Source organism: Calypte anna, chromosome 1, assembly GCF_003957555.1.
Source record: "Calypte anna isolate BGI_N300 chromosome 1, bCalAnn1_v1.p, whole genome shotgun sequence".
Classification (NCBI taxonomy): Eukaryota; Metazoa; Chordata; class Aves; order Apodiformes; family Trochilidae; genus Calypte; species Calypte anna.
The window spans coordinates 29,021,653-29,048,505 of NC_044244.1; the positions used below are offsets into that span (position 1 = coordinate 29,021,653).

The 26,853-nt window shown below is 40.6% G+C and overlaps 1 protein-coding gene across 2 annotated transcripts in view; it reads right to left on the minus strand.

Moving 5' to 3' along the window:
- The window catches only part of YAF2 (YY1 associated factor 2), a 38,589-nt gene extending 12,059 nt beyond the window's left edge, over positions 1-26,530 (minus strand). The window contains exons 1-2 of one of the 2 annotated variants that reach the window (XM_030446390.1): positions 26,228-26,530; positions 25,932-26,057 (exon numbers count right to left, since the gene is read on the minus strand). In XM_030446390.1, the coding sequence (XP_030302250.1) occupies positions 25,932-26,057; positions 26,228-26,253 (152 nt within the window). In that variant the 5' untranslated portion in view covers positions 26,254-26,530. Of the gene's footprint in view, positions 1-4,600; positions 4,683-25,931; positions 26,058-26,227 lie in introns of those variants that run through there. The other variant, XM_030446398.1, reaches the window with a different exon arrangement.
- Between the last annotated feature and the right edge of the window lie 323 nt (positions 26,531-26,853).

Genomic DNA, 26,853 nt, shown 5'->3' on the forward strand with positions numbered 1-26,853 from the left:
AAATGGCTCCATTTTACTTTTATTTTGTATTTGAACGCAAGGATTCTAATGTGAATTGAACCATTTTACTCTTTCCAATGCAAAGGTATTTCTCTATTTTAAGATTTTGGAATTAAGAAATTTCAAGTCATGAAATATCAAAAGGAAGGTTCTATGATTCTATTAGAATCATAGAATCATAGAATTGGCTGGGTTGGAAGAGACCTCAGAGATCATCAAGTCCAACCCTTGAACCACCATTGAGGTTGCTAGACCATGGCACTGAGTGCCACATCCAGGCTCTTTTTAAATATCTCCAGGGAGGGAGAATCCACTACTTCCCTGGGCAGCCCATTCCAATGTCTGATCACCCTCTCGGGAAAGAAATTCTTTCTAATATCCAACCTAAACCTCCCCTGGCACAACTTGAGACCGTGCCCTCTTGTCTTGCTGAGAGTTGCCTGGGAAAAGAGACCAACCACCCCTGGCTACAACCTCCTTTCAGGGAGTTGTAGAGAGTGATGAGGTCTCCCCTGAGCCGCCTCTTCTCCAGGCTGAACACCCCCAGCTCCCTCAGCCTGTCCTCATAAGATCTGTGCTTGAGTCCCTTCACCAGCCTGGTTGCCCTCCTTTGGACCTGTTCCAGGACCTCGATATCCTTCCTGAACTGAGGGGCCCAGAACTGGACACAGTACTCGAGGTGTGGCCTCACCAGCACTGAGTACAGGGGCAGAATCACTTCCCTGGACCTGCTGGCCACGCTGTTCCTGATCCAGGCCAGGATGCCATTGGCCTTCTTGGCCACCTGGGCACACTGCTGGCTCATGTTCAGCTTCCTGTCAATCCAGACTCCCAGGTCCCTTTCTGTCTGGCTGCTCTCCAACCACTCTGTCCCCAGCCTGTAGCTCCCCATGGGGTTGTTGTGGCCAAAATGCAGGACCCAGCGCTTGGCTTTGTTGAACCTCATCCCATTGGAATCAGCCCAACTCTCCAGTCTGTCCAGGTCCCTCTGCAGAGCCCTTCTGCTTTCCAGCTGATCGACACTCAAGACCGTCAATATGCAAATTACTTCTCCAAAAGAATGTTTGCCCTGCCACTCTTTTGGATTTTATTAGTTGCTGTATTGGTGGGTTTTGTTAAATAGAAAAAGCATAAATTATTTGCTGTATGATACTCTAAAATCACAAAGCAGTTACTGAAGTAACACAAACTATCAGCTCTTACACATTTGTTTATCCCAGCTCGCAGGATCATGCTATCAGCAGTTCTTGCTTAGGTGAAGTGACAAGAGAAATAACAAAAGCAGAAAATGAAGGCAGCTCCCATTAGCAAGTTCTATTTTCAGTAATGATTGCAATAGTTCATGTTACAGACTGAAAATCAAGTTACAAAAATCCAAAGTGTGGGAAAGGCAGTTACCATAAAATGGCATTCTTCACAGCAAGTTCTTAGTGAACTGAAGGAAAAATAAAGAGTATTAAAAATGTCGACACAATAGGACTTTGGGGTTAAAATTAGAGTACCACACACTCACTCATGAACTCACAGAGAAATGGATATCAGGAACTTAGTGAAAGATGCCCACTTTGTATCAACTGGCAAATACCGGGCGCCATGCTTTTCAGGAGAATCTAGCAGCTAGGGCTTTGGAAAACACATAGCAGAGCCCAAAAATCACTAAAATGACTCAATCAACTACAATTGTTGCCATGAACAGAGTACAGAGGATATTTTTAACAACTATTTCAACCATTTGTCATAGCAGTTCATTTGTAACAAAAGAAGAACCAAGGTGAAATTGATGCTCAAGCTTATCACTTGTTCTACAAACAAACCTGACCATCTGTCTTGAACTGAAGGCTGCTCCTGAAGAAACGGATACAGAGAGTTCCTATGCCAAGTGACAATCCCATCATCACTACATAGTGAACTGAGAGAATTATCTGACATGTTACTTATGTAGTAAGATGATACTGAACTTCTCAACCAGGAATTCATTATTGCCTAGGGCTGTTGACACCACCATGATCATGGAAACTTGCTAAAAAGGGGTAGAGAAGGTAGAAAGAGTTCTTAGTTAACTATTTTAGGAGTTTTCAATTTGCAACCATTTCAGTTTCTGAGGGCAAACTAATTTCTATTAGAGTGTAGCTTGGAAATTAATCTTAGAACTAAGTCCTAGGTTTAGAACTTCTTTTTCTAGTACCATAAACCAAATAAGACAGACAGAAAAGATCAATGCCACAAGGAACAGAACTCATTAAGACAAAAATACCACCAAGAAATCATGTTTGGGAAGATGCACTAAAAAGGAATCAAGAGGTTCTATGTAGTTCTGCTGTGACAAAGAATTCCACTCAGTTATTTTATTCCTCCCAATCAAGCTTTAACTTGATAGAATTGTTCATGATGTAGATGTAGCTGAATCGTATCATTCAGCCATGAAGAAATTCATACAGAGAAGGATTTCTCACAGAGGAGATAAATTTAAAAGAAACTATTCCTGTAACAGGAAATTGATTTTGATGATTTAACAAAATATAACATTTTATATTACTGGTTTTCAAAACCAGATAGTTAAAGACTCCTGTAGGCTGCTACACATTAAATACATATAGACAATGTTAACACTGCCTTTTATTTCATCAATATATCTCCAGTAATTGTTTTTTTGAGCACATCCAAGAGCAACTGAGCTAACTGGTGCTTAGATAGAAGCTCTATAAACTTCTGCGTTATGATTACAAGCATTTTTGCCTCTACCACTGGGAATTACTTTACAACTGAGCAATCCAGAACTACAGACAGAAACATTCCTAAATACATCTTGTTCAGTCAGCTACTCAAAACTTTATATTTTTATGCTATGTCAGTTGCTTTAAGTGGAATGCTAATCAAGAGAGGCATATACTACAAAAGATAAGGGTTATCTGCTGTTTGCAACAGAAGTGAACTTTATGGTTTAGGCCCTAAGCGTTGCATCTGTACCAAGCTATTTGCTGAGCCTCCAAGAAATCACTAAACATCAAGCTCTGAATATTATGCCTCTTCTTCTCTATTACTTTTTGCTTTTCAGAGTGCATTACCATTCTTCTGAGTTAATATCAGCCATATTTCTATCTACACTGCAATTCCAACCTCAACAGCAGTATATGCTTACCCTTTTTTCCTGATTTATAATTTCCCTGATTTACTAATTAGTAAATTATTACTAATAATCCATGTAAAAAGAATTCTGACCAATTTGATATGGTGAATAACTTGGTCACATTACAACAAAGCAGACCTATTTTGAATGCAGAAATAATAATAACAAATAAATATGTACAGTACTAATAATCAAGAAATGAAGCAGAAATACAATAAATTCTCAGTCACCTGAGCTGTGCATCAAACATGCAGACAACCAAACTGGCTTAACGCTGAGGCACCTTGGGGTCTGACCGGATTATTTTAATTTCTACAGAGCACAACTACATTTGCAGAGCCATCACAAGTCCATAAAGCAGTCTATACTACTCAGACTAAAAGCTAAAATCCTGACAGACCTGAGCCATTTACCTGTCAAACCAGCTCTAGGGTCCATCTGCTACAGTCTGGAAACAAAGCTCATGATGTGGGCAGCTGTGACAGTTTTTCCATTAACCAGTGCCAGATCTACCTGCATCTCAAGTGAGTCCTGTGTCAGCATGATGCACCCCTGCATGTGGGGTTTAGGGAAGATTCACTGGTGGAGTGCTGCTTATCCTGAACACACAGAGACAACCAAGGAAGACTGCCAGGCAGCAGAGTGCAGCCAAGCAAGTAAGACTGCTGAGAATCAGAGCACAGAGACATCAACAGCCCAACAGAGCATCTGACACCTCAGCTTTGATTCAGTGAGAGTCATGCTGGGCTTGGGCTGGTGCACACAGACCTGGTATCAATATCCCCCCAGTATCCAAAGATCTCAAAACATATCCTATGCTTTTCTATATGGAAAGCAAGATGGTATAATTAAATTTGTGTTGAACACACACACCTTTTCAACATATTGTAGGAAAAGTGTATTGTCATCCATAATGGGCAGTTCACAGAGTTTAGATATTCAAGTATGGGAGACACTGTCAAAGGCACACTCTGTCTTGAACCTAAATACCCTCTACTTTGGTTATTTTACTACTGCAAAAGTCTCAAAACTATGATTTCCCAATCTTAACAGAACAGGTCTAAATTGAGGAAATGCTGTCACCTCAGATTTCTATCAAGCTGAAAGATAGATCTATAACAGATGATGACCGGGATCCAGAATAAGCTCTGCCAAGCAGAGCTTCCATTCAAATATGATACTTTTCTTCTTCTCAAGTCTATCCACTTCTTGGCTTCAATTCAGACACAAAAAAAAAAAAAACCCAAAAAACAAAAAACCACCAAAAAAACCCAAAAAAATAACCCCCAGTCCTGGCTGGAGGCTTACCCTGCCTGGAGTGACAAAGCAAGTGACACATGTAGTGTATCTAAAAACTTCTAGAATACCACATGTTAAGCCAGATATTTAAGTCTGCTGTTGAGCTCTGGTGATTTTACTTGCCACACTTTTCCTCCAACAACTACAGCAATATTTTAGTCCAGTTTTACTTACCTATCAATGAGCTGATACAATCCTGTTTTCAAATTCATCTTATCCCTGGTTTCCTATGAAATTATACACATCTTGCCCCATCCTAGAAATCAGGAAGAAATTGCCTGTGAAACACTATTTCTACAGAAGGGTGTTATGTCATAGCTGCCCATTATGGTATTGATCTATTTTTGGTTCATGGAGTCAATTTGCTCTTCCAGATACTAAGAAGCTACCTTTTGAATGACAGAAAGATTCCACGGAACAGATAAGAACTTCATACTACCAAACTGGTAACTATTATATACCACAAATAATTTATTCATCAGAACAGTTCAAGCTTTCAGGTTGATCAGCAGTATCTGATCTCATATCTTATTTTCAATCCAGAAAAGACCAGGTCCTAAGCAAAACAAAACCTCTGGTATTTCTTCAAAATTCTTCACCTGCTTTTACGTAGAATCTCTGCATGGTGTCCCACACATTTCATAATTTCAACTTTGCACACAAATTGTTTCCTTTCCTCCACTGTGAAAGATCATCACTTCTTAAAAAAAAAAAAAAAAGGCAGGTTTCAGAGCTCTAGAGAGGTTTTATTCAAAGGCATCCCTAATGCAATACCATTTCTCTAAACTGCTCTTCCCTGCAGGGAGACACTGACCTTTTGTTCAAAACAGCAGATTCATCCCTGAAGAAAGAGAGGTTAGAAATATCTGGAACAGAAACCTCACATTTTGTCTTGCCTTTGGTCACAGAATCCTTTCCTCAAAAATCAAAAATTCACGTTATTTGTTAAATACAAACTATTTATCTCTTTTATGTGATTCAGGAGAACTGAACAAATGCTTCCAAGGTAATAGAAATTCACAAATCTACTCCTCTACTTTAAGGCCTTCACTGTACAGGACTCATGTTCTAAACATCAGCTTCATTGACACTTCTATAATCTGTTTTTCTCACCAGCAAGGCAAGGCAGAACTCATTCTTTGGAAACCTGTAATCTAGCCACTCAGTGCCCTGAATTTCTGTCTCCAGGGTTCTGTAAGAATTATCAAAATTACTATTGCCAAAAGGCCTTGCAAACTATTTATACAAGTCATCTTTGTTCAAATTTGGTAAGCTGATTGCTAAAGAAAAGGATCAGTAAAATAAATTAAAAACCACAAACCCATAAATGCTCTGTCCTTTCCAAATTCCATACACAGGGGTTTTTTTATGATGTCTCCTTGGACAGTCTTGATGTTTATTACAGAAGCTGAATTATAAACAGAGGGTATGCTGATACACAATGGACTAAACCTAGAATGCTTGTCACAGTTCTAAGGCTGTAGAAACTAAAATCAAATTTAAGTATTCCCAAGTATCTCCAGGCAAAGCATAAAAGTAAAAGCTCAGTCATCTTCCAGGAAAAAGGTGCCAAGAACTAATCACTAGGCATCAGAGAAAGTCAATCAGCTCTTGAAACCACTGCAAGTTTTCCTGTATTCTACCTTATTTTCTGCTTCTGAAGGAGAACTGATTAAGTCACACAAATTAACTGATTAAGTCACTGACAGTCACACAGAAATGTGACTACTACAATATCATCATGACAACGCATCTACTTTCTATTTGATTAATAACCCTTTGGTCTTTTCCTTCCAACTTGTCCTATCTTATCTTATATAAAAGCTTATGCAACCTTTACTTAAAGTCGTGCCAAAATTCAGCTGGTTTGTATTCGGATTTTTGTTCAACCTCTCATCCTTACTTTAATTAAAGCTTTTATTCCACATACATATAATTACACTGCTTGCTTCCTCCCGCGCAGCTCTGTTGTGCCCTGACTTCTGTGTAAAATGAGTTCCATGGATCTATAGAAATACAAAGTATCATGGAAAAGCTGTTATGCTGTAACTTGCTGTGAGCACTTAAAGACACTGCAAATGCTCAGAAAACTCAGAAATGCTCAGTTTTACTGTGGAAGCTTCCTGCAGGTGCTGCTGATGCAATGAGGTGATGCAATGGGACATGTTACATTACTGTAACAATTCAAACAGCATTAAAATTTTAACACACTTTTCAAGATTACTACCAAATGCAAGGAAAGCATTTAATGCATTATTTTCAAATTCATAACTAGCACCTTCTCCACAGGTTGACCCGTGATTGTATGATACATCAAAGATTAATCACTATTCCTGGTTTTTAGCCACTAGTATTCATAATTAAAATCTTTGTTTTGCCCAGAAGGATACACTCTTTATAATATTCCCTGTATGTTCTGCATCTGATATTTAAGCTAATCAGCTATGACAGGATAGGAAACCTACAAAAGTTGTGTGTATTTTGCTTACCTAGTTTCCACAATTTAACATTGTTATAAAAAAAAAAAAAAAAAAAAAAAGAAAAGAAAAAAGAAAAAAAAGTACTCCTCTCTGTCTCGCTAGTACCCTGCAGACTTACCCATCTCCTTTCCATCTGCTGCTGCAGGGCTTCTGTGTATTTCTGACTGAAAACCAAGATAGTCTGTAATTTTTCAAATAGAATTCTAATTTTGATCATATCCTACTACTACTCCTCCACCAGCTTTTGCTATTACCTAGCAAGGATTTCAGAAATTCCTTGTTAACATGCCCCAGGTTTTCCAACCTTCAATTCTCTTAGAATATGGTAGTAAATTTCATTCTCATGCCAAGAGGTGGACTGAAAGTCTGAAGTTCTCTGAATTTTGTAATGCACTTCATTAAAAATAGGAGTAATAATGTGATAAGGAGGGCAGACAGAATCAGTCACCTTCTCATGGCTTCAGCCTTTATGCAGGGAATAACAGGATAGGGGATATTTTCAATGACCATTTTTAGAAGTGTGTTACCCATTTGCTAAAAGCAAACTTAATTATATTCAGAGAAGTCAACACATTATTGGAAAACTTATAGCATGATTTTAGTACTGTATCCTGAATACAGGGTTATATTGCAGGTATTTTTACTTATAAAATGCACACTTTTGTATTACTCAATATTTTGTATCATTCATTCTTTATTTTTGTATCTTACCATATATTCTTCACCTCTAGACGACACAAAGACAACCTCATGATAACTACAACTGTCTCTTTGCCTAAATTGTATCAAGTTTTACCACCAGAATTTTTTTACCGGAGTTTTACTTTAGAGCAAGTAATTGTTCAGCTTTTCCTAAATCTTGTCTTCTCTGCTCTTGTGAGATCCCACCTGGAACACTGTGTCCAGTTCTGGAGTCTCCAACATAAGAAGGAAATAAAGCTCCTGGAATGTGTCCAAAGAGAGCCACAGAGATGATCAGAGGGCTGGAGCATCTCCCCTATGAGCCAGGAAGAGGAAATTGGTGTTGTTCAGCCTGGAGAAAAGAAGGATCCAAGGTGATCTTATAGCAACCTTCTAATATCTGAAGGGGGGCTACAAGAAAGCTGGGGTAGGGCTTTTTACATGGGTGTGTAGCAATAGGGCAAAAGAAAATGGTTTCAAACTTGAAGAGGGGAGATGTAGGTTAGACATTGGGGAAAAATTCTTTAATTTGAGGGTGATGAGACACTGGCACAGGTTGCCCAAGGAAGCTGTGGCTGCCCCCTCTCTGAAAGTGTTCAAGGCCAGGTTGGATGGGGCTTTGAGCAACCTGGTCTGGTGGGAGGTGTCCCTGTCCATGCAGGGGGGTTGGAAAAGGATGATCTTTAAGGTCCCTTTCAACCCAAACCATTGTATCCTATGAGTCTATTCTATCCTATCCTATTCTAAATAATTCACCTTCTTGAGCAAGAAAGAAAAGTGTAACACTGCATTGTCTATTCCACTTTAAGTAACTCAATTAACATGCCATAGTTAAATAAGCAAAACTAATAGAAGAAAAAAGGTGAAGTTTAACCAAACCCTAATAAAAATCTTGTTCTGCTGATGTTTGTATCATACATGTCTTTTATAAGACTACACAGAGTACAGTTAAGTGCATTAAAATCTTTTTGAGAACACGGTAAAATCATTCAAATCCTACTTTGTTCTTTCATTACAAGACTGGATCATTTCCCAGCATAAATGTACAGGTTTTAAATATCCCATAATTTATTTGAAGATCATTTTCCACTCATGTCTATCCTAAATATTAATGTCTCAAGAAGCTAATAGAAATCTGATATCCACAGTAATACTCTAATCTCCACTTTTCTAGTTCACAGTCATTACTGAAATCTCAAGAAAAGCTTATCTTTGCATACTTTTTACTTAATCATCATATTCTTGCTCCTCCCTACTCAAATCTCCTTCATCAAATGTCCTCATTTCTCAGACTACCGAGGCTGACATTCTCAAATATATCTTAGCACAGTAATTAGAGCAATTAATTTTAAAATAAAAGTTCTTAATCTCCAAAGCAACTGGATGCATAATGGGAGTCAGCAGGAATGATGTGTGATTTTACAGTAAGCTGCCTCGTAAACAAAGAAGGATATGAAAAAGTGGTTTTAGACAGAAGATTTCCCAAGTGAAAGACTATTCCTGTAACACTTTGTTAAGAGAATATCTCCACTCAGACTTAATGTTTTGAGCAATTCTTATGGCATTTATTTCGGTAACTTTTCTGGGGTACAGCTATAGTTAAATGTTGTAGAATGATACACTTCCTGCATGTTTTTAAAAAGACATTAATTATGCAAAGTTCTCACTAGAACTTTGCAATAAAGTTTAGGCAGTGTTTCATTCTGAAGCTGACACGACAGGTTACAACCAGCAGCTTCAGAATGTGACTTTTCCATGATGGACTGTTAAGGTACATTCAGATACCAGAAGATCTAAATGGTTCCACAAGGAAATGTACATTTTTTTTTTCCCAGAATTCACTTTCTGTAACAAGTGATGGGGTACCTTGAAGTAGAAGCATCTAAGAAACAAACATTCACCTGCTAGTCAGTTCCTCATAATATAATTATATCCCTCCCACCCCATCCTCATATACTGATAACATTTTACAATTAACATTTCGACTTCCTTGGACATATTTTCTCTCTTTTTCAGAAGTCTTTCTGCAGAGCAGGCTACAACAACATTAGAGATTTTTGCATCTGTGTCCCTTCTAGAGTGTCTTCTCCCTTCCACTCTAACTGGCTTTAATAATAGCAAATGCAAGCAACTTCACCTAAAGAGTGGGAAAAATAAAATACCTACACAGCTACGCCTATCTTCCTTGTTTTAAACTGACATTTGCAAGCAGAGTGCTTAACTTCAAATTTTTTTCTTTTTCAAGAGCTGGAATTCGTGGAAAATGTTGGAAGGCCAGGGCCTGTATTTACACAGACATCTCAACGGTGTTGTTGACAGCTTTACACAAAATAAATGGAGTCAAATTTAATTTAGCATCATAATCTTGTTAGCATGGCTTACAAATGCATAGGTGGAGAATCTTCTAGCAGCCAAGATATGTTACATAAGTTTTTGCTAGCAGAGAAAGGAATTAATAGAAACAGAGACACACATACATGCATTAGGTCATTGCAGTAGCTGTCCTCATGTAATAATGCAGTTAGTAGTCAGTAAGTACATACAGGCTGGCTGTACAGAAGCCAAGAAATTCCCTATCTTTATCCTGTAAATTTATGTGTCTTTTTTTAAACTGATCTTTCTTCATGCATTAAGAGCAAAATGAATTTTTCAAATACTAGTTTTACAGTAAACAACTTTATGAAGTTGAGCATGGAGAAGTGCAACAAGGTCTTGCACCTGGGAACACATAACCCAGGAGTGCAGTTCAGACTGGGATCCTCTTGGCTGGAGAGCAGCTCTGTGGGAAGGGACCTGGGGGCCTTGGGTGACAACAGGCCCAACATGAGCAAACAGTATGCTGCAGCAGCAAGGAAAGCCAACAGGATGCTGGGCTGCACCAACAGGGGCATCACCAGTAGAGAGACAAAGAAGTCATCATCATCCCACTCTGCTCAGTGCTTGTCAGACTGCACCTGGAGTGTTCCCCATCCAGTTTTGGTCCCTGCTGTACAAAAAGGATGCAAACAGGCTGGAGATGGTCCAAAGAGCCACGAGGATGATCAGAGGACTGGAACACCTGCCTACAATGAGAGGTAGGGAAAACTGGGTCTGTTCAGCCTTGAGAAAAGAAGGCTTAGGGAAGATCTTATTATGATGTTCCAGTACTTAAAAGGGGGCTAAAAAGAAGATGGAGACTCCTTATTTACAAAGAGTCATAAGGACAAGAAAGGGGCAATAGGCACAAGTTGCTCCTGAGGAGATTTTGTTTGAAAGCAAGAGGAAAATTTTTCACTCTGAGGTCAGACATTGGAATGGTCTCCCAGGGCAAGTGATGGATCCCCCCATTTTGGAAAGTTTTAAGTCTCAGATTGATGGGGTGCTGGGACATATCATATAAACAATAATATTGGAAGTGTTGGACAAGGTGATCCTTGAGGCCCTTTCCAACCCGACATTTTATGATTCCATGAACTACAACATGAAATATTTTTCAGACTTCAATAGAGGAGGACTATTTTTGTCAAATGCCAAGCACTCATTCCCAAATAATGAGAGCAAATTGGCAAGCATTCTATATAAAACCCCCATGGATCAGCTTTTGATATATACTTCCACTTATTTGTAGGTTAGTAGTTACCATGTTTTGAGACTATTTTCTTCCATCAGGTAATTTTTCAACTAACTTGACATTTTAATTTTTCTAGTTTTGATTTATAAGCAAATTTTGCTTTTTAAAATCACATTTATCTTCTAACAGACAATCACATCTACACCACAAGCTCTTCCTCTGCCAAAATACCAATGAAACAAAATTCCAGAACAAAGGAAACTTCTTTTTATACTTCACTAAAAACTCAGCACAAACATTTGCTTCATTACTATTGCTGATTTTTGTTATCAAGCAGTACCAGACCATCACCTACCTACTAATGCAAATGAAAGAAGATAAAAAAAAGGAAAAGAAAAAAAAGAGAAGAAAAAATTATTTATGCATAAGCACATCTGTTATCTTATTTATAGGCAAATGGAAAATCATCAAGAACACTGTATATACTAAGTAGTTTTGCAGATACTGTGGCCAATTAGATCTTGCAAGCTGTGGTCTACACAGAAGCTAGGAGTTCATGTAATGATGCCACCCCTGATTTTTAGCAGTTAAAGTCATTATGGAAAGCAAAAAATATTTCCTATTACCCATTCTGGTAATGCAAATACACTACTTGCTAGCAATTAAATTAAATCACAAATAGAAGCAGCAGTTTTAGGATTCTGACACAGATCAGCTCACCCTCCCTCAGTCATCAGTGCTCAATTAAGCTATTCACAGAATAAAAACTATCAGAATAAACTATGTTTAGCTTGCTGTGTCACATGAATATGCTCATACTAATCACCACACAAAGCCATCTTGTGAGAAAATAGTCCTTATTTCTGCATTGAAGCAGTCTATGATTAAATACACCTTCAACATCGATAATTTATGCTGTTATCCAAAATGATTTTTTCTCATTACCATCACTCCTGTCATACCCTACAGTGTTAAGAGTACATTATGCTGCCTCCAGAGATAATACAGCTGAATAATTACGACAGTGCAAACAATGGAGCTAGTGGTCTATATGAGAAAACATAACACAGATCCATAAACACATTGCAGAGTAGTAACAAGGCAATTTCTACACTGTCTATGTATATTTGAATTCTAACTTTGAGCCAGCTCTGATTTTCAGTGCTTTTCTATTTCTAGCTGTGTTAGAGTGTGAATCACTTACTTGGAATTCACCCATTCAGTGCATTTCAAGCAATTTTGTCTTTCAATAAAAGCTGATTCAATTAGAATAGACTTACAAGACCCATATGGTTTTATCAGTCACTGTATAAATGTGCCAAAAACTACCCCTTGAGGCAGTGTCCCTATTTAATCATTCCCTTAAAGGGAATGCCCTATTTTCCAGATGACATTTAACAGATGAGGCCAGCAAGTCTCCTGAAGACAACTGGTACACTGCACAACAGTCTGCCTTAAGAAAAAATATCCATAACAGGACCTTTAGAAAGCCCAAATTCATCTTCAAATAGTTTTAAAAGAAGCTATCAAATGCCACTTTGCAAACAACCAGTTTTAAGGCTTCACCCTTCAACACACTTGCTGGTAATTCTTCCCTGTATGCCATAAACTGTGATTCACCAATGCTCAACGTAAATTACAGCTACACTGAAAATACCCTGTTGGAGAAACATGAATATCAACCAATTTCTGTTTCCTAGATGGCAATGTGCTAGGAATGAACAGAGGTCAGGAAGCTCAATTTTCTTAACAGCATCCCCCTGAAGATGCAGTATTGCAATGCTTGCAGCCTTTCAGACCCCTACATCCTTGGAATTCATGGGGAAGTGACCTCTCCCAATCCTCAAAGGATTGGATCCTCCAGGCTACTCCTCTGTGCCCTCCCTGTAGAAACTCCAGTGCTTCCTGCACCTACATCAAAACACACAGGCAAGACATGAGATTCATACTGACCCAGCAGCAGTTATTGTTGCACAAAACAGGCTGAATGCTTGGCACAGCTATTTCTGTCACCAAAGAGGAAGGAGCTTGCTTCTGACTTATTTGTTCTGCACTGCGGGTGTGATCTTCCCAGAAGGTTGCAGAATTCTAGAAACTTCCTCCGATCAGACCCACTCCACAAAGATATCCACCTTAAGATGTCCCCTCCTTCAGTAGGAGAAAAGACTACAGAGTTTCATCAAAAAAATCAAGTGTCCATAATGCTCTTCAATAAAGATGTATATTCATTCAAAAAAGATACCACATAATTATCAGGCCTCACCTTTTCTTTTTCCCTTCTTACTCAATTACAGAACTTCTAGTTCATGACTCTAATCACAGAATTGAATATTAGCTGTAAGAATCAACTTTCCTTTCACTTTTTGTGTCACAACAACTTTTTTTCACCTTTTAGTTAGCAATTCTATTTTTAAAATAAGTTGTAAAAACCCAGCTCATTCACACATTTTTTTTCCCCACCAAGCACAGTCAGATGAATCACAGAATGGTTTTAATTGGAAGAAATCTTTAGGATCACCATGTTTCAACCCCCTTGCATGGGCAGGGCACCTCCCACTAGACCCAGTTGCTCATGACCCCATCCATCCATCCTGGCCTTGAGCACTTCCAGGGATGAGGCATCCACGACTGCCCTGAGCAACCTGTTCCAGTGTCTCACCACCCTCATACTAAAGAATTTCTCCCTAATGCCTAACCTAAATCTACCCTCTTCCAGCTTAAAACCATTACCCCATGTCCTATTACTACACACCCTTGTAAAAAGTCCCTCCCCAGCTATTACAGAAAGTTTAGAGATAAGTCCAAAAATTCCAGTAAGTTAGAATGGGAAAATTTTCAACTTTCATTTCCTCCCCCCGATCCCTCCCCCCAAACTCCTAGGAAAACAAGAGGAAACTTGTAGAAAATTCTGAGGCTACATGTTGTAGTCCTCAATCTGATTTCTCATTGCAAGCTGACAGCCCACCACCACCAAGCTAAAATCCTACCAACAACATTCTGCAGTTGAACTCTCCAAGTTCAAGCCTGCTCTACATCAAGGTGCCACATACCAGTGGAATGCACTTCAGAGAGAACAGACAATCCTCAGGATCTCTCTGTCCTACTTAAACCAGGATAAGCTACTACATTAAAGTGTAAAAAATGAACACAATGTTTTGTTCCACTAGCCTACTTTGAAATGATTTTGTAGCTGACTGTATCAGCCAACAAGACAAGACATCATTTGACACTGTGAGAAAATGTTATGCAAAGCAGACTGCCCTAGCCTGACTTCCAAGATGAAAAACACAGACACTTGTATCAAGTTTTAAACAGGAACAGGCAAAATGGGCTGTCACAACAGCAGAGGAAAAAATTTTAAAAGTCATGGGGCAGAAAATAGAACTTCTCATCACTCTACAGGCAATACAAGAGCTTTTTTTCTTAGGAGCTATACTTCTCTTTCAATGTATTTAATCTTATTGTGTTTACCCAAATCCCAGTAGCTTTTTGACAAGAACAGGTAATAATTTTCCCTAGAAAATACAGTATGCAAGAATAGCACCAGTGGCACTAAAACCAAAGATGACATATCCATCAAAAAAAATAAGAGGGCTAAACACATGGAAACACACACTACTTATGCCCCAAAGGAAAGTACTTAATCATGGAAATAAAAAGAAAGAACTATATCCATCATTAACCATGGAAAGAAAGCACATACCAGATGGCATAAAGGCTTCTTTGCTTCAGTCTCCAAATAAAAGTTTAATTCCATATAAACAAATTAAAAAAGAGGATACAAGTTAGAGTAAGAAACTCACTGAGCTACTGAACTGCTGCTACTCAGCAGCATCTAATGAGATTCACCCTCAGAAACATTCTGTTTAGAGAACTGCAGGAAGATGGAATGACTTCCAAAATACTGAAGAAGGGGAAAAGAAAAACGGCAAGAGAGAAACCACAGGATGGGTAAATGAAGTTGCAGGAAGTAGATGACTCAGCCTAACCCAAATTTCAAAAAGATACTAGAATATAGTTATTTAACAATTTGGAGCATTAAAGGATAAAGCCAAATGGTTTGACCCGGTCTCGGTTCTCTCTTTAGTAGACTCATTGTCCTACTGACTAGGAGAAAAGCAACATTCATCCCAAGCCTTGACTCTCTTGGGACACAATCAAAAATACATTCTACGAGACAAGCTACACTATGAATGGGGTGAAGTTGTGCAGAGTGAGGTTCAAAATTAGGGTTTGTTTGGTTTTAATAGTCCTCAGCCACCAGTTGTAGATGTAGGATATTTCTAGCAACATTCTATGGGTATCCTATTCAATATTCTTAATCATGCTTTGGACAAAGGAATAAGGAGAAGAATAAGCAATCAGTACCAAAATGAAAGGTGGTGAGAACTATCTGCCAAGACCATGCTGAGTTAAGATGACTCAAAATTCAGAGCAATTAAATTCAAGAAAGACAGCATAAAGCACAACAGGCCTCATGAATGCATGGAAAAGAATCCCTACTTAAGTACCAAAGGGACACAAAAGGACACCAGTTCAAGGAGATGGCAAAGCACAGAGAAGCCAACGTAGAATCATAGAATGATTTGAGTTGGAAGGGACCTGTAGGATCATCTAATTCCAAACCTCCTGCATGGGCAGGGACACCTCCCACCAGATCAGCTTGCTCAAAGTTCCTCATTGTCACCCCCAAGTCATTCTCCTCAGGGCTGTTCTCAATCCATTTGCTGCACAACCTATATCTGTGCTTGGGATTATCACAACGTAGGTGCAGAATCTTCATGAGGTTGGCATGGGCCCACCTCTCAAACCTGTCAAGGATCCTCTGGATGGCCCCCCTTCCCTTCAGCATGTCAACCACACTGTACAGGTTGGTGTCATCAGCAAACTTGCTGAGGGTGCACTTGATTTCACTGCCCATGTCACCAACAAAAGCTGTTAAACAGTACTGGTCCCAATACCAACCCCTAAGGAACACCACTGGCCACTGATCTCTATCCAGACATTGAGCCATTGACCACAACTTTTTCAGGGAGGCTGTCCAGCCAATTCCTTATCCACCAACTGGTCCATCTGCCAAGTCCACATATGTCCAATTTAGAAACAAGGAAACATCATTATACTGTTGCATAAAAGGAAAACTGCCATTTGGGGAAGTACAGATATCAGACATAATTTAGCAGGACTCTGGAAAGGCACAGTCCCACTACACCTTACTATAGAAATGACTCAGCTGACGGTGTCCTCATTCCAGGCTACCACTGTAAAAAACAGTTCTGTCACCTGAAGAGTCAAGAATGAAGAATCGTGATATAAACAGCAGAAAACTGTCACCTACAAGAAAGGGCTGCTGCTATTTTGTTTCTGTAAAAAAGACTTAAGAGACAATGGGTGAATATGGAAGCTATAACTCAATAACTAAACAACAAATAGAGTGGGTAATTCATTTGGTATAAGTTGATTTATCTTATGGAACAGAAAGATCAGACTTCTGGAAAAATATGAGGGGCAAAAAGTACTACAAATAAGATGTCTAAACCAGCCTCCTTGACTGGAGACCTGTAGGGCAAAGACTGTGCTAGAAATCGCTGAGGTTTACTGATCCTCTTTCAACAAAGGAAAAGGTCTAACTTGCTGGAAGACCTTTTCCATCCTAATTTCAAAGGGCAACATGGACAAGCCAAATGAGACATCTTAGCCTCAAAACAATTCCTATAATGAGCCCAAATATATTCAAAGCTTCTACAGCTTTAGTAACTGTGGAAAACAAATGCTAATCTATTTTGCTTGGCTTTGTTACAATTCAGCTGAACAAACCATTCCTATCTGGCAGAACCTACCTCTGACCCTGTGGTGACCATTAACAAAGATGGCCTTCCAGAGAACATATCTCCTAAATCTACAACCAGATCTGAGATCCTGGAAACAGGATTAAGTATTTTCCTTCCAGTTCTGACATTAGCATTTATTGTAGAAAGGGAAGAGAGAAATTTTGTAGAAAGCATCAGGTTTCTTTCTATTACATGTTGGAGTTTTTTTTCTTTAATTGCATAAGGTGTATGCATGTAGAAGGCCAAGTCACAATGACAGCTACATAAGTTTCTGGCCAAAGATGACTGCTGACATAAGTCCTATTTTCACTAGACTAGGTTGAAATCATCTATCAAAGTTAGCTCAAATAGGGCCTGCTGTGTCTTAGCCCAATATCAAATGAAACAGTGTTCATTTTGGTCTGGGGATACTTCACTAAAAAAAATGGAAGGCATGGGAGGAGAGGAAGCCCAAACTATAACCAACATCAGGAGAGTTACAGAAAAAAACAAAACCAGAACAAACATCAAACCCAAATACCAAGTTCATGCTTCAAAAAAAGCACATTGTTTCATAAGCTACTGAGAATAATGGATTAAATCATCTATCAGGTTCCAAACTACAAAGTTTTGACAATAAGAAAAAATCCAGAAACCAAACCAACCAACCAAACACAACACACACAAAAACCCCAACCAAACAAAAATCCCAACAACAGAAGCCCAAAACAACTACTTGTGTCCTCTTTCTAAAATAGAGGCTTTATCTTCTTTGGATTGGCTGCCCACTGCCCATACAAGCTACACCTAGCAGCACCTAAAAGAGTCACACCAATCAATAAAAATTCTGTATTTGTTTTATATGGAAAAACAAAACCTCATTCAAGGCAATGTGTGCAAAATTCTTAAGTTTCACTATATTTTTCATGGAAAAGAATTCCTTAATAAATTCCTAAATAATTCCAATGGTTACTTTTAAAAACTCTTTTTAAAAATAAGACTGGAGTTGCAGAATTACTAAATTACCTAGTGACCATCTACAGAGCAAAAGAGAACTACTTATTCATGCTCTTCTTCATAACTTAATAAATAAGATAAAACCTGAAACTTGTCATATAGACCTTGGTAAATTACAGATTATATATGACTTTTCCACTCGCTTCACTCCTGCAAATATTTCCTTCCCCAGACTACCACAAATAATGAACAGCTCTTCAGTCTGCTAAGCTTGATTCAGTCATGTCAGCTTGAAATCAGCATGACAGGCAGTTCTTCCTCTTTTTCTCCTTCACAACCTTCCCCTGCCACGCGCATGTGCACACACAAAGCTGCACACTGGAAGGCAGAAGAGAGAGTCCTTAGCAAGCTGTTGTAAAACAGACATGTTAAACCAGATATACAAAATAAGTAGCAACTCTCTGTCCTGAGCAGTACTGTATTTCAACAGAAATACAAATCCCAGATTTGGTTAAATGTTACTGGTTTGTGCTTATAAACATCCAGATGGTACATGACTAAACAAATTGCACATATTTTCTGAAGAAAAATGACCTTGATATACAAGTTTAAAAAAATTAAACATTTTATTTATGCTTCTCAAAGCATAAAAACACCCTCATGACAGCTTCAAGTAGAGACCTGTACCTCCTATTTAGGAGACTGTCAAATTTGCTTGTAAAATACATGCACATACTGAAGGGCCACACTCGTAGCCACAATTGAGGAGCACAGACCAAATTTAAAACAAATGCACAAAGATGGCATTCCTTATACCTCAGACTCTTCTGTCTGGTGTGATTTAAAGTTGGCTGTTCATATCTTAGGATGGCAAAAAAGGAACAATTCAATAATGGAGATCAATAGAGCAGAGGACACAGAAGCCATGCCCCCATTCAGCTGGTTATATTTATCTCCGCCTCTGCAGTACAGAAATGTTAAGAGATACATCTCAAATCCACAGAAATTCATCATGACTTGAGATGTCTTTCTCATTCTGGCTACAAATTTCAGGGGCTATTTTGTGTAAACTATATTGAATACAGCAGTTCATCCAAAGTACACCTGAGAGGCAAACTGAAAAAAAAAATAAACAAACCCCATCACAGAAGTCACTTGTACTTGATTTATCTCCTTATTTTCTCTCCTCCTTTTCTCCTGGTGAGTGAAAAATATTTTGGGTTTGAATAGTGTGTGCTAGCTCTCATACATGCATAGGTAATACTAATTGTTGCTGAATTCAAAGCAAGCAATAAAAGTAGTTCTAAAAAATAAAACTAAATAAAACTAAAACAAGCATAAAATAGTTACATCTTTGTACAGCATTCCTTCTCCTATTTTTAGCTCAAAGAATACTATCAGTGAAAATGCCCTTCAGAATTCTTCTCTTTTTCCTAATTTGAAAATCACAGAATGCCATGGAATCTGGAAAGGGGAAATCGATCACATACCCCTGTCCCCCTTTTTTCCTTTATTTACACAGTAGAGTATCATGCCAAGAACTTTAAAATTTTAAAAGCCACATTTGCAGTTGCTCCTGTAGCTTTCATTACACTCCCCTGGATACTCATCCTTCACATTGAATAGAGAGGCAGTCTGTCATAGAATGGAAAAAAGAATGGGATCCTGCAATTACAGACCAAACCACAAATATGAATGCATAAAAACCACATTAGGAAAAGCAAAGTGACAGCTAATTTAAATCTGCATGCTGTCACTAACTGACTAACAAGAGTGTTAATATGATCTGAGGAAGATGGAGCAGGGGTAGTGGAACAGTAGCATAGTCTCCTAGAAGACAGAAGAGAGTTGCAAATGTACATTTTATAGGACCACAGAGTGGTTTGAGTTGGAAGGAACCTCAAAGATCATATAATTCCAAACCTCCTGCATGGGCAGGGACACCTCCCGCTTGACCAGCTTCCTCAAAGCCCCATCCAACCTGGCCTTGAACACCTCCGGGAAGGGGGCAGCCACAACTTCTCTGGGCAAACTGTGCCAGTGTCTTACCACCCTCACAGGAAAGAATTTCTTCCTAATACCTAACATAAATTTCCCTTCTTTCAGTTTGAAACTGTGCCCCCTTGTCTGATGATTACATTTGACACAAAAAAGTCCCTCTCCAGCTTTCTTGTGGGACACATTCAGGTAATAGAAGGATGCTACAACGTCTCCCCAGAGGCTTCTCTTCTCCAAGATGAACAGCCCTCAACATGTCTTCATAGGAGAGCTGCTCCAGCCCTCTGATCCTCTTTGTGGCCTTGCTCTGGACTTGCTTCAAGAGCTCCAGGTCCTTCTTTTGTTGTGAGCTCCAGAACTGGACACAGTACTCCAGGTGGGGTCTCACAGGAGCAGAATAAAGGGGAAGAATCACCTCCCGTGACCTGCTGGCCATGCTTCTTTTCATGCAGCCCAGGATACAGTTGTCTCTCTGGATTGAAAGTGCACATTCTGGCTCGCACTGAGCTCCTCATCAATCATCACACCCAAGTCCTCCTCCCCAGGGCTGTTCTCAATCCAATTTCTGCACAACCTGTATTTGTGCTTGGGATTATCCCAGCATAGGTGCTGAATCTTGAACTTTGCCTTAATGAATTTTATGAGGTTGGCATGGGCATCAACTCTCAAACCTGTTAAGGTCTTTCTGGATGGCCTCCCTTCCCCCCAGCATGTCAACCTCACTGCACAGTTTGGTATCATTAGCAAACTTGCTGAGGGTTCACTTGATTTCACTGCCCATGTCCCCAGAGATGTTAAACAGCACCAGTCCAAGTACCAACCCTTAAGGAACACCACTCAAGACAAGTGTTCATTTTGACATCAAGCCATTGATCACCTCTTTTAGAGGGATTATCCAGCCAGTTCCTTACCCTTTTTTTTTAATTAAAAATACAACAAATAACTTAGAAAACTAACAAAAGGTAACAATGCAATTAATCCTCAAGTCCTGCAACTCCAACCTAACTAAAAATGCTACTTGACTCACTATCCATGGTCCCACAGCCACAGTTGCATCCCACAGTTGCGTAACATTTCAACCAAATATTCATGGCTGTTGCAAGATTAGGGAATTGTTGTCCAAATTTAGACATTACTGGATGTCTAACTGCATCTGCATAGTCAAATAAAATGCCAAGTTCTTTTTTACAGTGAAAAACAGTGTCAAGGCATATCAGAATGTCCAACACACCTGATTTAATAGCAACTGTACTGCCCATGCAGTGGTCTAGGTATTCTTTAATAGTAAATTAATCATGTTGTCATTTGTGATCTAGTTGCAACTAGTCAAATTTGTTCTATTTAGTCTTAGCAGGTGTATCTAAATCCATTTTTAAAACTTGATAGATCAATGGTCCAATATAGGGTTTGAATTAAGCCAGTTTGTTGCCAGAGCAGCATTATAAAGTTGTAGTTCAGCCACTATGTCAGGTCCCTTCCAACCCCTAACTTTCTGTGATCTGTACATCTACTGACAGATGCCATGACCACCTGAAGCCTCCTTCCACAGCTTGTTGCATTTGCTCTTGGCTTTATCAGTCAGTCCATGAAAACTGCCTTGAAGATGTCCAGGTAATGCTTTATCATAGAAAACACTTCCATTTTCTCAAATGTAGGGCTAAGATTATCACTTATCCTCTTGGGGAGTGTGTCTGTTGAATGTGCTTCAGGTGTGTGGAGCCAATGGTAACTGTTCTTTAATACCCACTTTAAGGAGCACCCAGTGTAACCTGCAAACCACATAACATAGGAACACAAGACTTGCTGTAACCTCATGGAATGCTGCTCTAAATATGTTGGATCTAATAAATCCTTCGAGTTTCTGAAAACGTCCTCTTCACAGGCAACGCCAGGTTCAGAACCCTCATCAAATGGCACGGGCAAATTGAAGAGCTGCAGCTTCTACAAACATCACTGTGAACAACCAATTTCTCTAAGCCCTGGAGTTCCTGATCGATAGTGGTGTGGCAGTCATGTGTCACTGAAAGCTGTCTGCTCAGTCCTTTGGTAAAACATCCCCTTATGGTTGTAGATGTCTTCAGAGAGAATGCTAGTCTTGCATACTTCTTTTTCCAGCAACACTGAAACTAAATTACTATTACTGTGTTGGCTGGTAAGAAAAAAAAACCCAAACACCTATTAAAAAACAGACAAACAGAGCAAATACTGTCTACAGGAAGGTCCATTGAAGGATCCAGTACAGTTTTTAGAGGTCAAACCAGTATTGATGTGCTCCTGATTCAGACAGTGCCAGAAGAACAGAAAGAAAGAAGTTAGGTAGTGTAGCCATGGAGGCAACTTTCTTTTGGCAAAGCAGTAATTTTGAGAGTCAGACCAAACTCAGCAACCCCACTTTAACCTCCTCAGAAGCCAAACGATTCCCTTCCAGGTTTTCAGTGTATCATTGTCACTGTTGCTTCTACAGCAATGCCAGTCTGGGCTTTTGCAGTGTTCCAGCAATTACTTTACTTTTCTGTACAAAGTTACAAAGAAGGGAAGCATGATTTTCAAGTGTTTATGTCTCAGCAAAATTCCATGGGGCAAGGAAATCAAACCACTTATTAAGCCTAAGGACTCTTCCTCTTGCCAAACTTCAATGGCTTTCGCAAACAATAGAGCTTCTCAAAGAGATCATACAAGTTCTTTATAATGGAAACTATTAGACAACCTAAATATAGAGTTTGGTACTCTATAACACAGTAAGTTAGGGTTCTATTCAGCATTCCTTACTTGTGCTTCGAATGAACTTCAGCAGGGGATTTATCTGAGTAAGGAATGATTATTACAGCCCTAGATTCCTTACATTTATACAGCATCCTTCATCTAGTATGACTCCAAAATGTTTTAAAGGTCATATTTAGAAAATTACTATATTCAGTACAGTCTCTTATCAAGAGGAACATAGCAATTTCTCGGTACCTAAGTAACAATAGAAAACAATTTAAGTTAGAAAGTAAATAAGAAAGCCATGTCTGCAGGGAGAATTTAGATCCCCAGTGATGTTACCAAATTTAAGTCTGGCAATGGTTCTGCAGAAAAGGTTCAGGGATTTCCAGCTGGCAGATAGGATCTCAGTTTCACATCTGACTCATGGCACATCTAACTGGCACCAGGCTGGGCATCCCTTCAAAGAGAAGAGAAGAGTGCAGCCTTGGGAACCAGTTACACCACTTCCTGCAGCATCCAGGATTTCTCTTCCACATCTCCTACCCCTGCACAGCCCAGTTTAACCATCCAAGGTGATACTGCCACGGACAAAGTTAATTTAACTTCATGATATAAACTGCTCAGAAAATTCTGTCTAGAAGTATATTAATTCTTATGGGTACTTGATTATATTTTTATTTCCACTAATCTTAACAATTCCACCACAAGTTATTAAAGATCATAATCCATGTATAGCCCCTGGTATAAAAGATAATTCTTTCAGAGAGAAGAAATTATTCAACAGTTAAAACACCCACAAACCCTGCCCACACCTGACAACATTCCTGTAAAGTTAATTGTCTATGATTACTATAAAAAAAATACATCTGTTTTAATCAATCTTGCACCTAATTTCCAGTGGCCTTCAAAACCACTTAACTACCCTATTGCTTGCGTGTTCTTCTATCTGCAAATCTGGTCTGATTTTGTGAATTATAACATGCAGAAGCTGACATTAAATCATCTATCACAAAGAAAAAGATTTCTCTGAACATAAAAAACAGTGCTTTAAAGTGCTTCATAGAAAAAGCTCCCATCAGTAAAAAGACAGTAGAAATTCTGAAGACAGGACAACTGCACAGTAGGAACAGTGCCCAAGCACCAACTTTATCTAATGTTAAGGCTCAAAATGGAAGACAAAACACCAATAAAAAAATAAATAATGGACTTACAGTGTTACCGAAACACGTAGCATTGTTATTCTGACCAACATTTATACACAAACATTTTGCTGTATAGGCAATAGGAGCAAATGTTCAAAAAGGCCCCAGTTTGGTCTCTTGGACCCCAGCTCCTTTAAAAACAAACAAACAAAAAAACTAAATAGAAAAACCCCAAACCCACCCAAATGGCCTTCTGTGTCTCTTTAGCACCCTAATGATTCTGTTTATAGACACTGAGGTCTAAAACTGCCTGGCCTAAAACCACAACCTGTATTTATCTCATGCCATGGGTAAATCCTAGACATTGCAAACATGTGAAAATGCAATCCATTTAAACCTTATGGGAAAAATAAACCCATAAACCTACTCAGCTACACAGTATTTCAGAGTTTAAGTAGAGAAACAAAAATCAGTGTATCAACTAAAAAACTCTGCATACCAGATCAATGGGGGGGATAAAGTGGAAACAAAAAAATCCAAAGTAACAAAGATGACATTCTGTTGCTAAAATATTTTAAAAATATGAAACTTTCAAGCCAGGAAAAAAGAAGGCTTGGTTTCTCAGGACTGTGTATTTTTCCACACTTTTTTTTTTTGTTGTTGTTTTGTTTTGTTGTGGTTTTTGGTTTTGTTTTTTTAAGTTTTAGTGCTCTTATGCAACTGAGTTTTCTGTTCAACATACCCTAATTTTAAACTGACTTTTCCTGTCAAACTGACTGGAGCTTAGAGGCGTTACTCCTGCTGTTTTAAAGATCTTGAGTTCATTATTTCAGTACTATTATTTTGCTGAATATATTAAGCCATCTCTACACACCTAGATATGATATAAACACATTGTTATTGTTCTATCTGGAAACCTAACCACATGTGACAGACGCAATTCCTCTCAGTGCATCATTTACCTCCCTGCTTTCTGTGGTTTAAAAAAGAAAAAAAAAATAAAAATTAAAAATTAAAAATCAACTTGTATTCAAAAGTGAAGTTGTGAGAAGCCCTTTCAACATTCATTGCAGTTTTCAGAAGTCTAGGAAATCATCTCTAGAGAAAAAAAATAATAATTTTTTTTTTCAAGGAATTGGACCCAACCTTTTTGAAAATAACATCTAACATTTCTTGGCAAGTCATACAGAGCACTGTTTTGACCTGTAACTAGAATGTAATTGACACTTTCGATAGGATTGCAACTTCTGTTGCCATTTAGACTCCTCTTGCTGCTGGCATTAAGCCACAGGTATGATAACAGTAACAAAGGATTCTTCAGCAATATTCTCTCCAGCTAGCACGCAACAGCTACAAGTGCCCTCCTGTTGGCTTTACAAAAAGCTTCCACTCCCCAAGCGCACGCATTTAGGAGACAATACTGAAAAATACCGGGAGCAGGTAATCCACCACAAGCTTTCTGACGGCTGCACCGAGGAAAGGTCCTCTCGGGAAAGTCAGGGATACGCAGGGTAGCACTTCCCATACGGCGCAATCCGGCTAATGAACAATTCCTCCCTAAACGGCTAAAGGTTACTATCCACCCCCAAAAAGACGCACGGGGATGCTCTATGATTAAAAGCGAATTTAAACAATAATTCAATATTTTTTTTTAAAGGGGGGAGGGGGGGAAATTATGGGGCAAAGTTAAACTCATAGAGAAAACAAAATCTGTTTGGATGGAAATAAAAACATTTAGAAGGATGGAAATAAAAATATTTAGAAGGATGGAAATAAAAACATTTAGAAGGGCGAGCGTCTTAGCAGACAGGCCCCGGGGGAGAGCTCTTCTCCGTGCGAGGGGCACGGCCCCGCCGGGGTCAGGCTGTGCAGGCAATTATGCCCTTCCTGCTATTTATTATTTCTGTCTCCACACACGCCACCGCAGCGCTCCCCGGCCTGGGTCACGTTTACCGCCCGGCCCCGGCCCGGGGCTCCCCGGTAAACGTGACCCGATTCCTGCGACGGCCGCCCCCCCGCTTCACACCCGGGGCAGCGGGAGGACGCTCAAAGGCTCCCCCCGGACCCGCTCCCCGTCACGGCCGCCCTCCCTCACAACCAGGTCGGCGGGAATGCCGCCCAAAAGCTCCCTCCTCCCCTCCCCGGCCCCCGCTTCCCCCTCACCCTCCGCCGGCGACCCACCGTGTGGAGGTGCCCTTCCTCACGTCGCACATCATGCACTTGAAGGCCTCGGCGCTGTTGCGGAAGGTGCAAACGCTGCAGTCCCAGTAGCCCTCGTCCGAGGAGGGTTTCGGCTGCCGCTTCGGCCTGCGGAGACACACGCGCGCCAGGGGCAACACCGGGCGCGTCGCCCTCACGCTGCCGCCTCCCCCCCGGGGGTGCCCCTGCGGCCGCCATCGCCGCCAGCTCCGCGCACCCGGCCGCTGCGCAGAGGGCCCGGGGAAAGGAGGAGGAGGCGCCGCCACCGCTGCCCCTACCTGGTCGGGCTCTTCTTGTCTCCCATGCCGGCTCTAGACGCGTTCCCCGGCCCGGCCCCGGCGCGGCCCTTTGTGTGTTTGTCAATAAGGAGGAGCGCGGGGGGTCTCTCGGCTCTAACGGGGACCCGGGGAGGAGGAGCCGCCGCCGCAACCCCCAGCTGTCGGGGAAACTCCTGCTGCTGCTGCCGCTGCTACCGCCGCTGCTGCTGCCCCCTCCCCTCTCACGTGTCCCCCCGCCGCCAACCAGCGGCCGCCCGCAGGCCGCGGCGCCCGGCGGGCCGCGCACGGCGGCAGCTTCGCAACCGCCGGCGGCTCGGGCGCTGCGAGCCGGGTGGCGGCGGGACCCGGTCGGCGCGGAGGCTGCTGGGGGCGGCGGGAGGAGAAGGGAGGGGCGCGGAGAGCCGCGGCGAGCCCGGCGTTGAGAGGGGCGGTGCGGCGGCGGCGGCAGCAGCGGGTGGGGGCTGGCGCCGGGGGGCGGCCCCGCTCGGGCCGCGGGTGCCCCGCAGCCATTGTCCCGCCGGAGCGCAGGGACGGACCGCCCCAGGGGTCATGGCGGCCTTCCGCTTGCCGCGGCGGCGCGGGGTAGGCCGGGCGGCCCGGGGAGCCGGGGGATGTTGGGGGGGGGG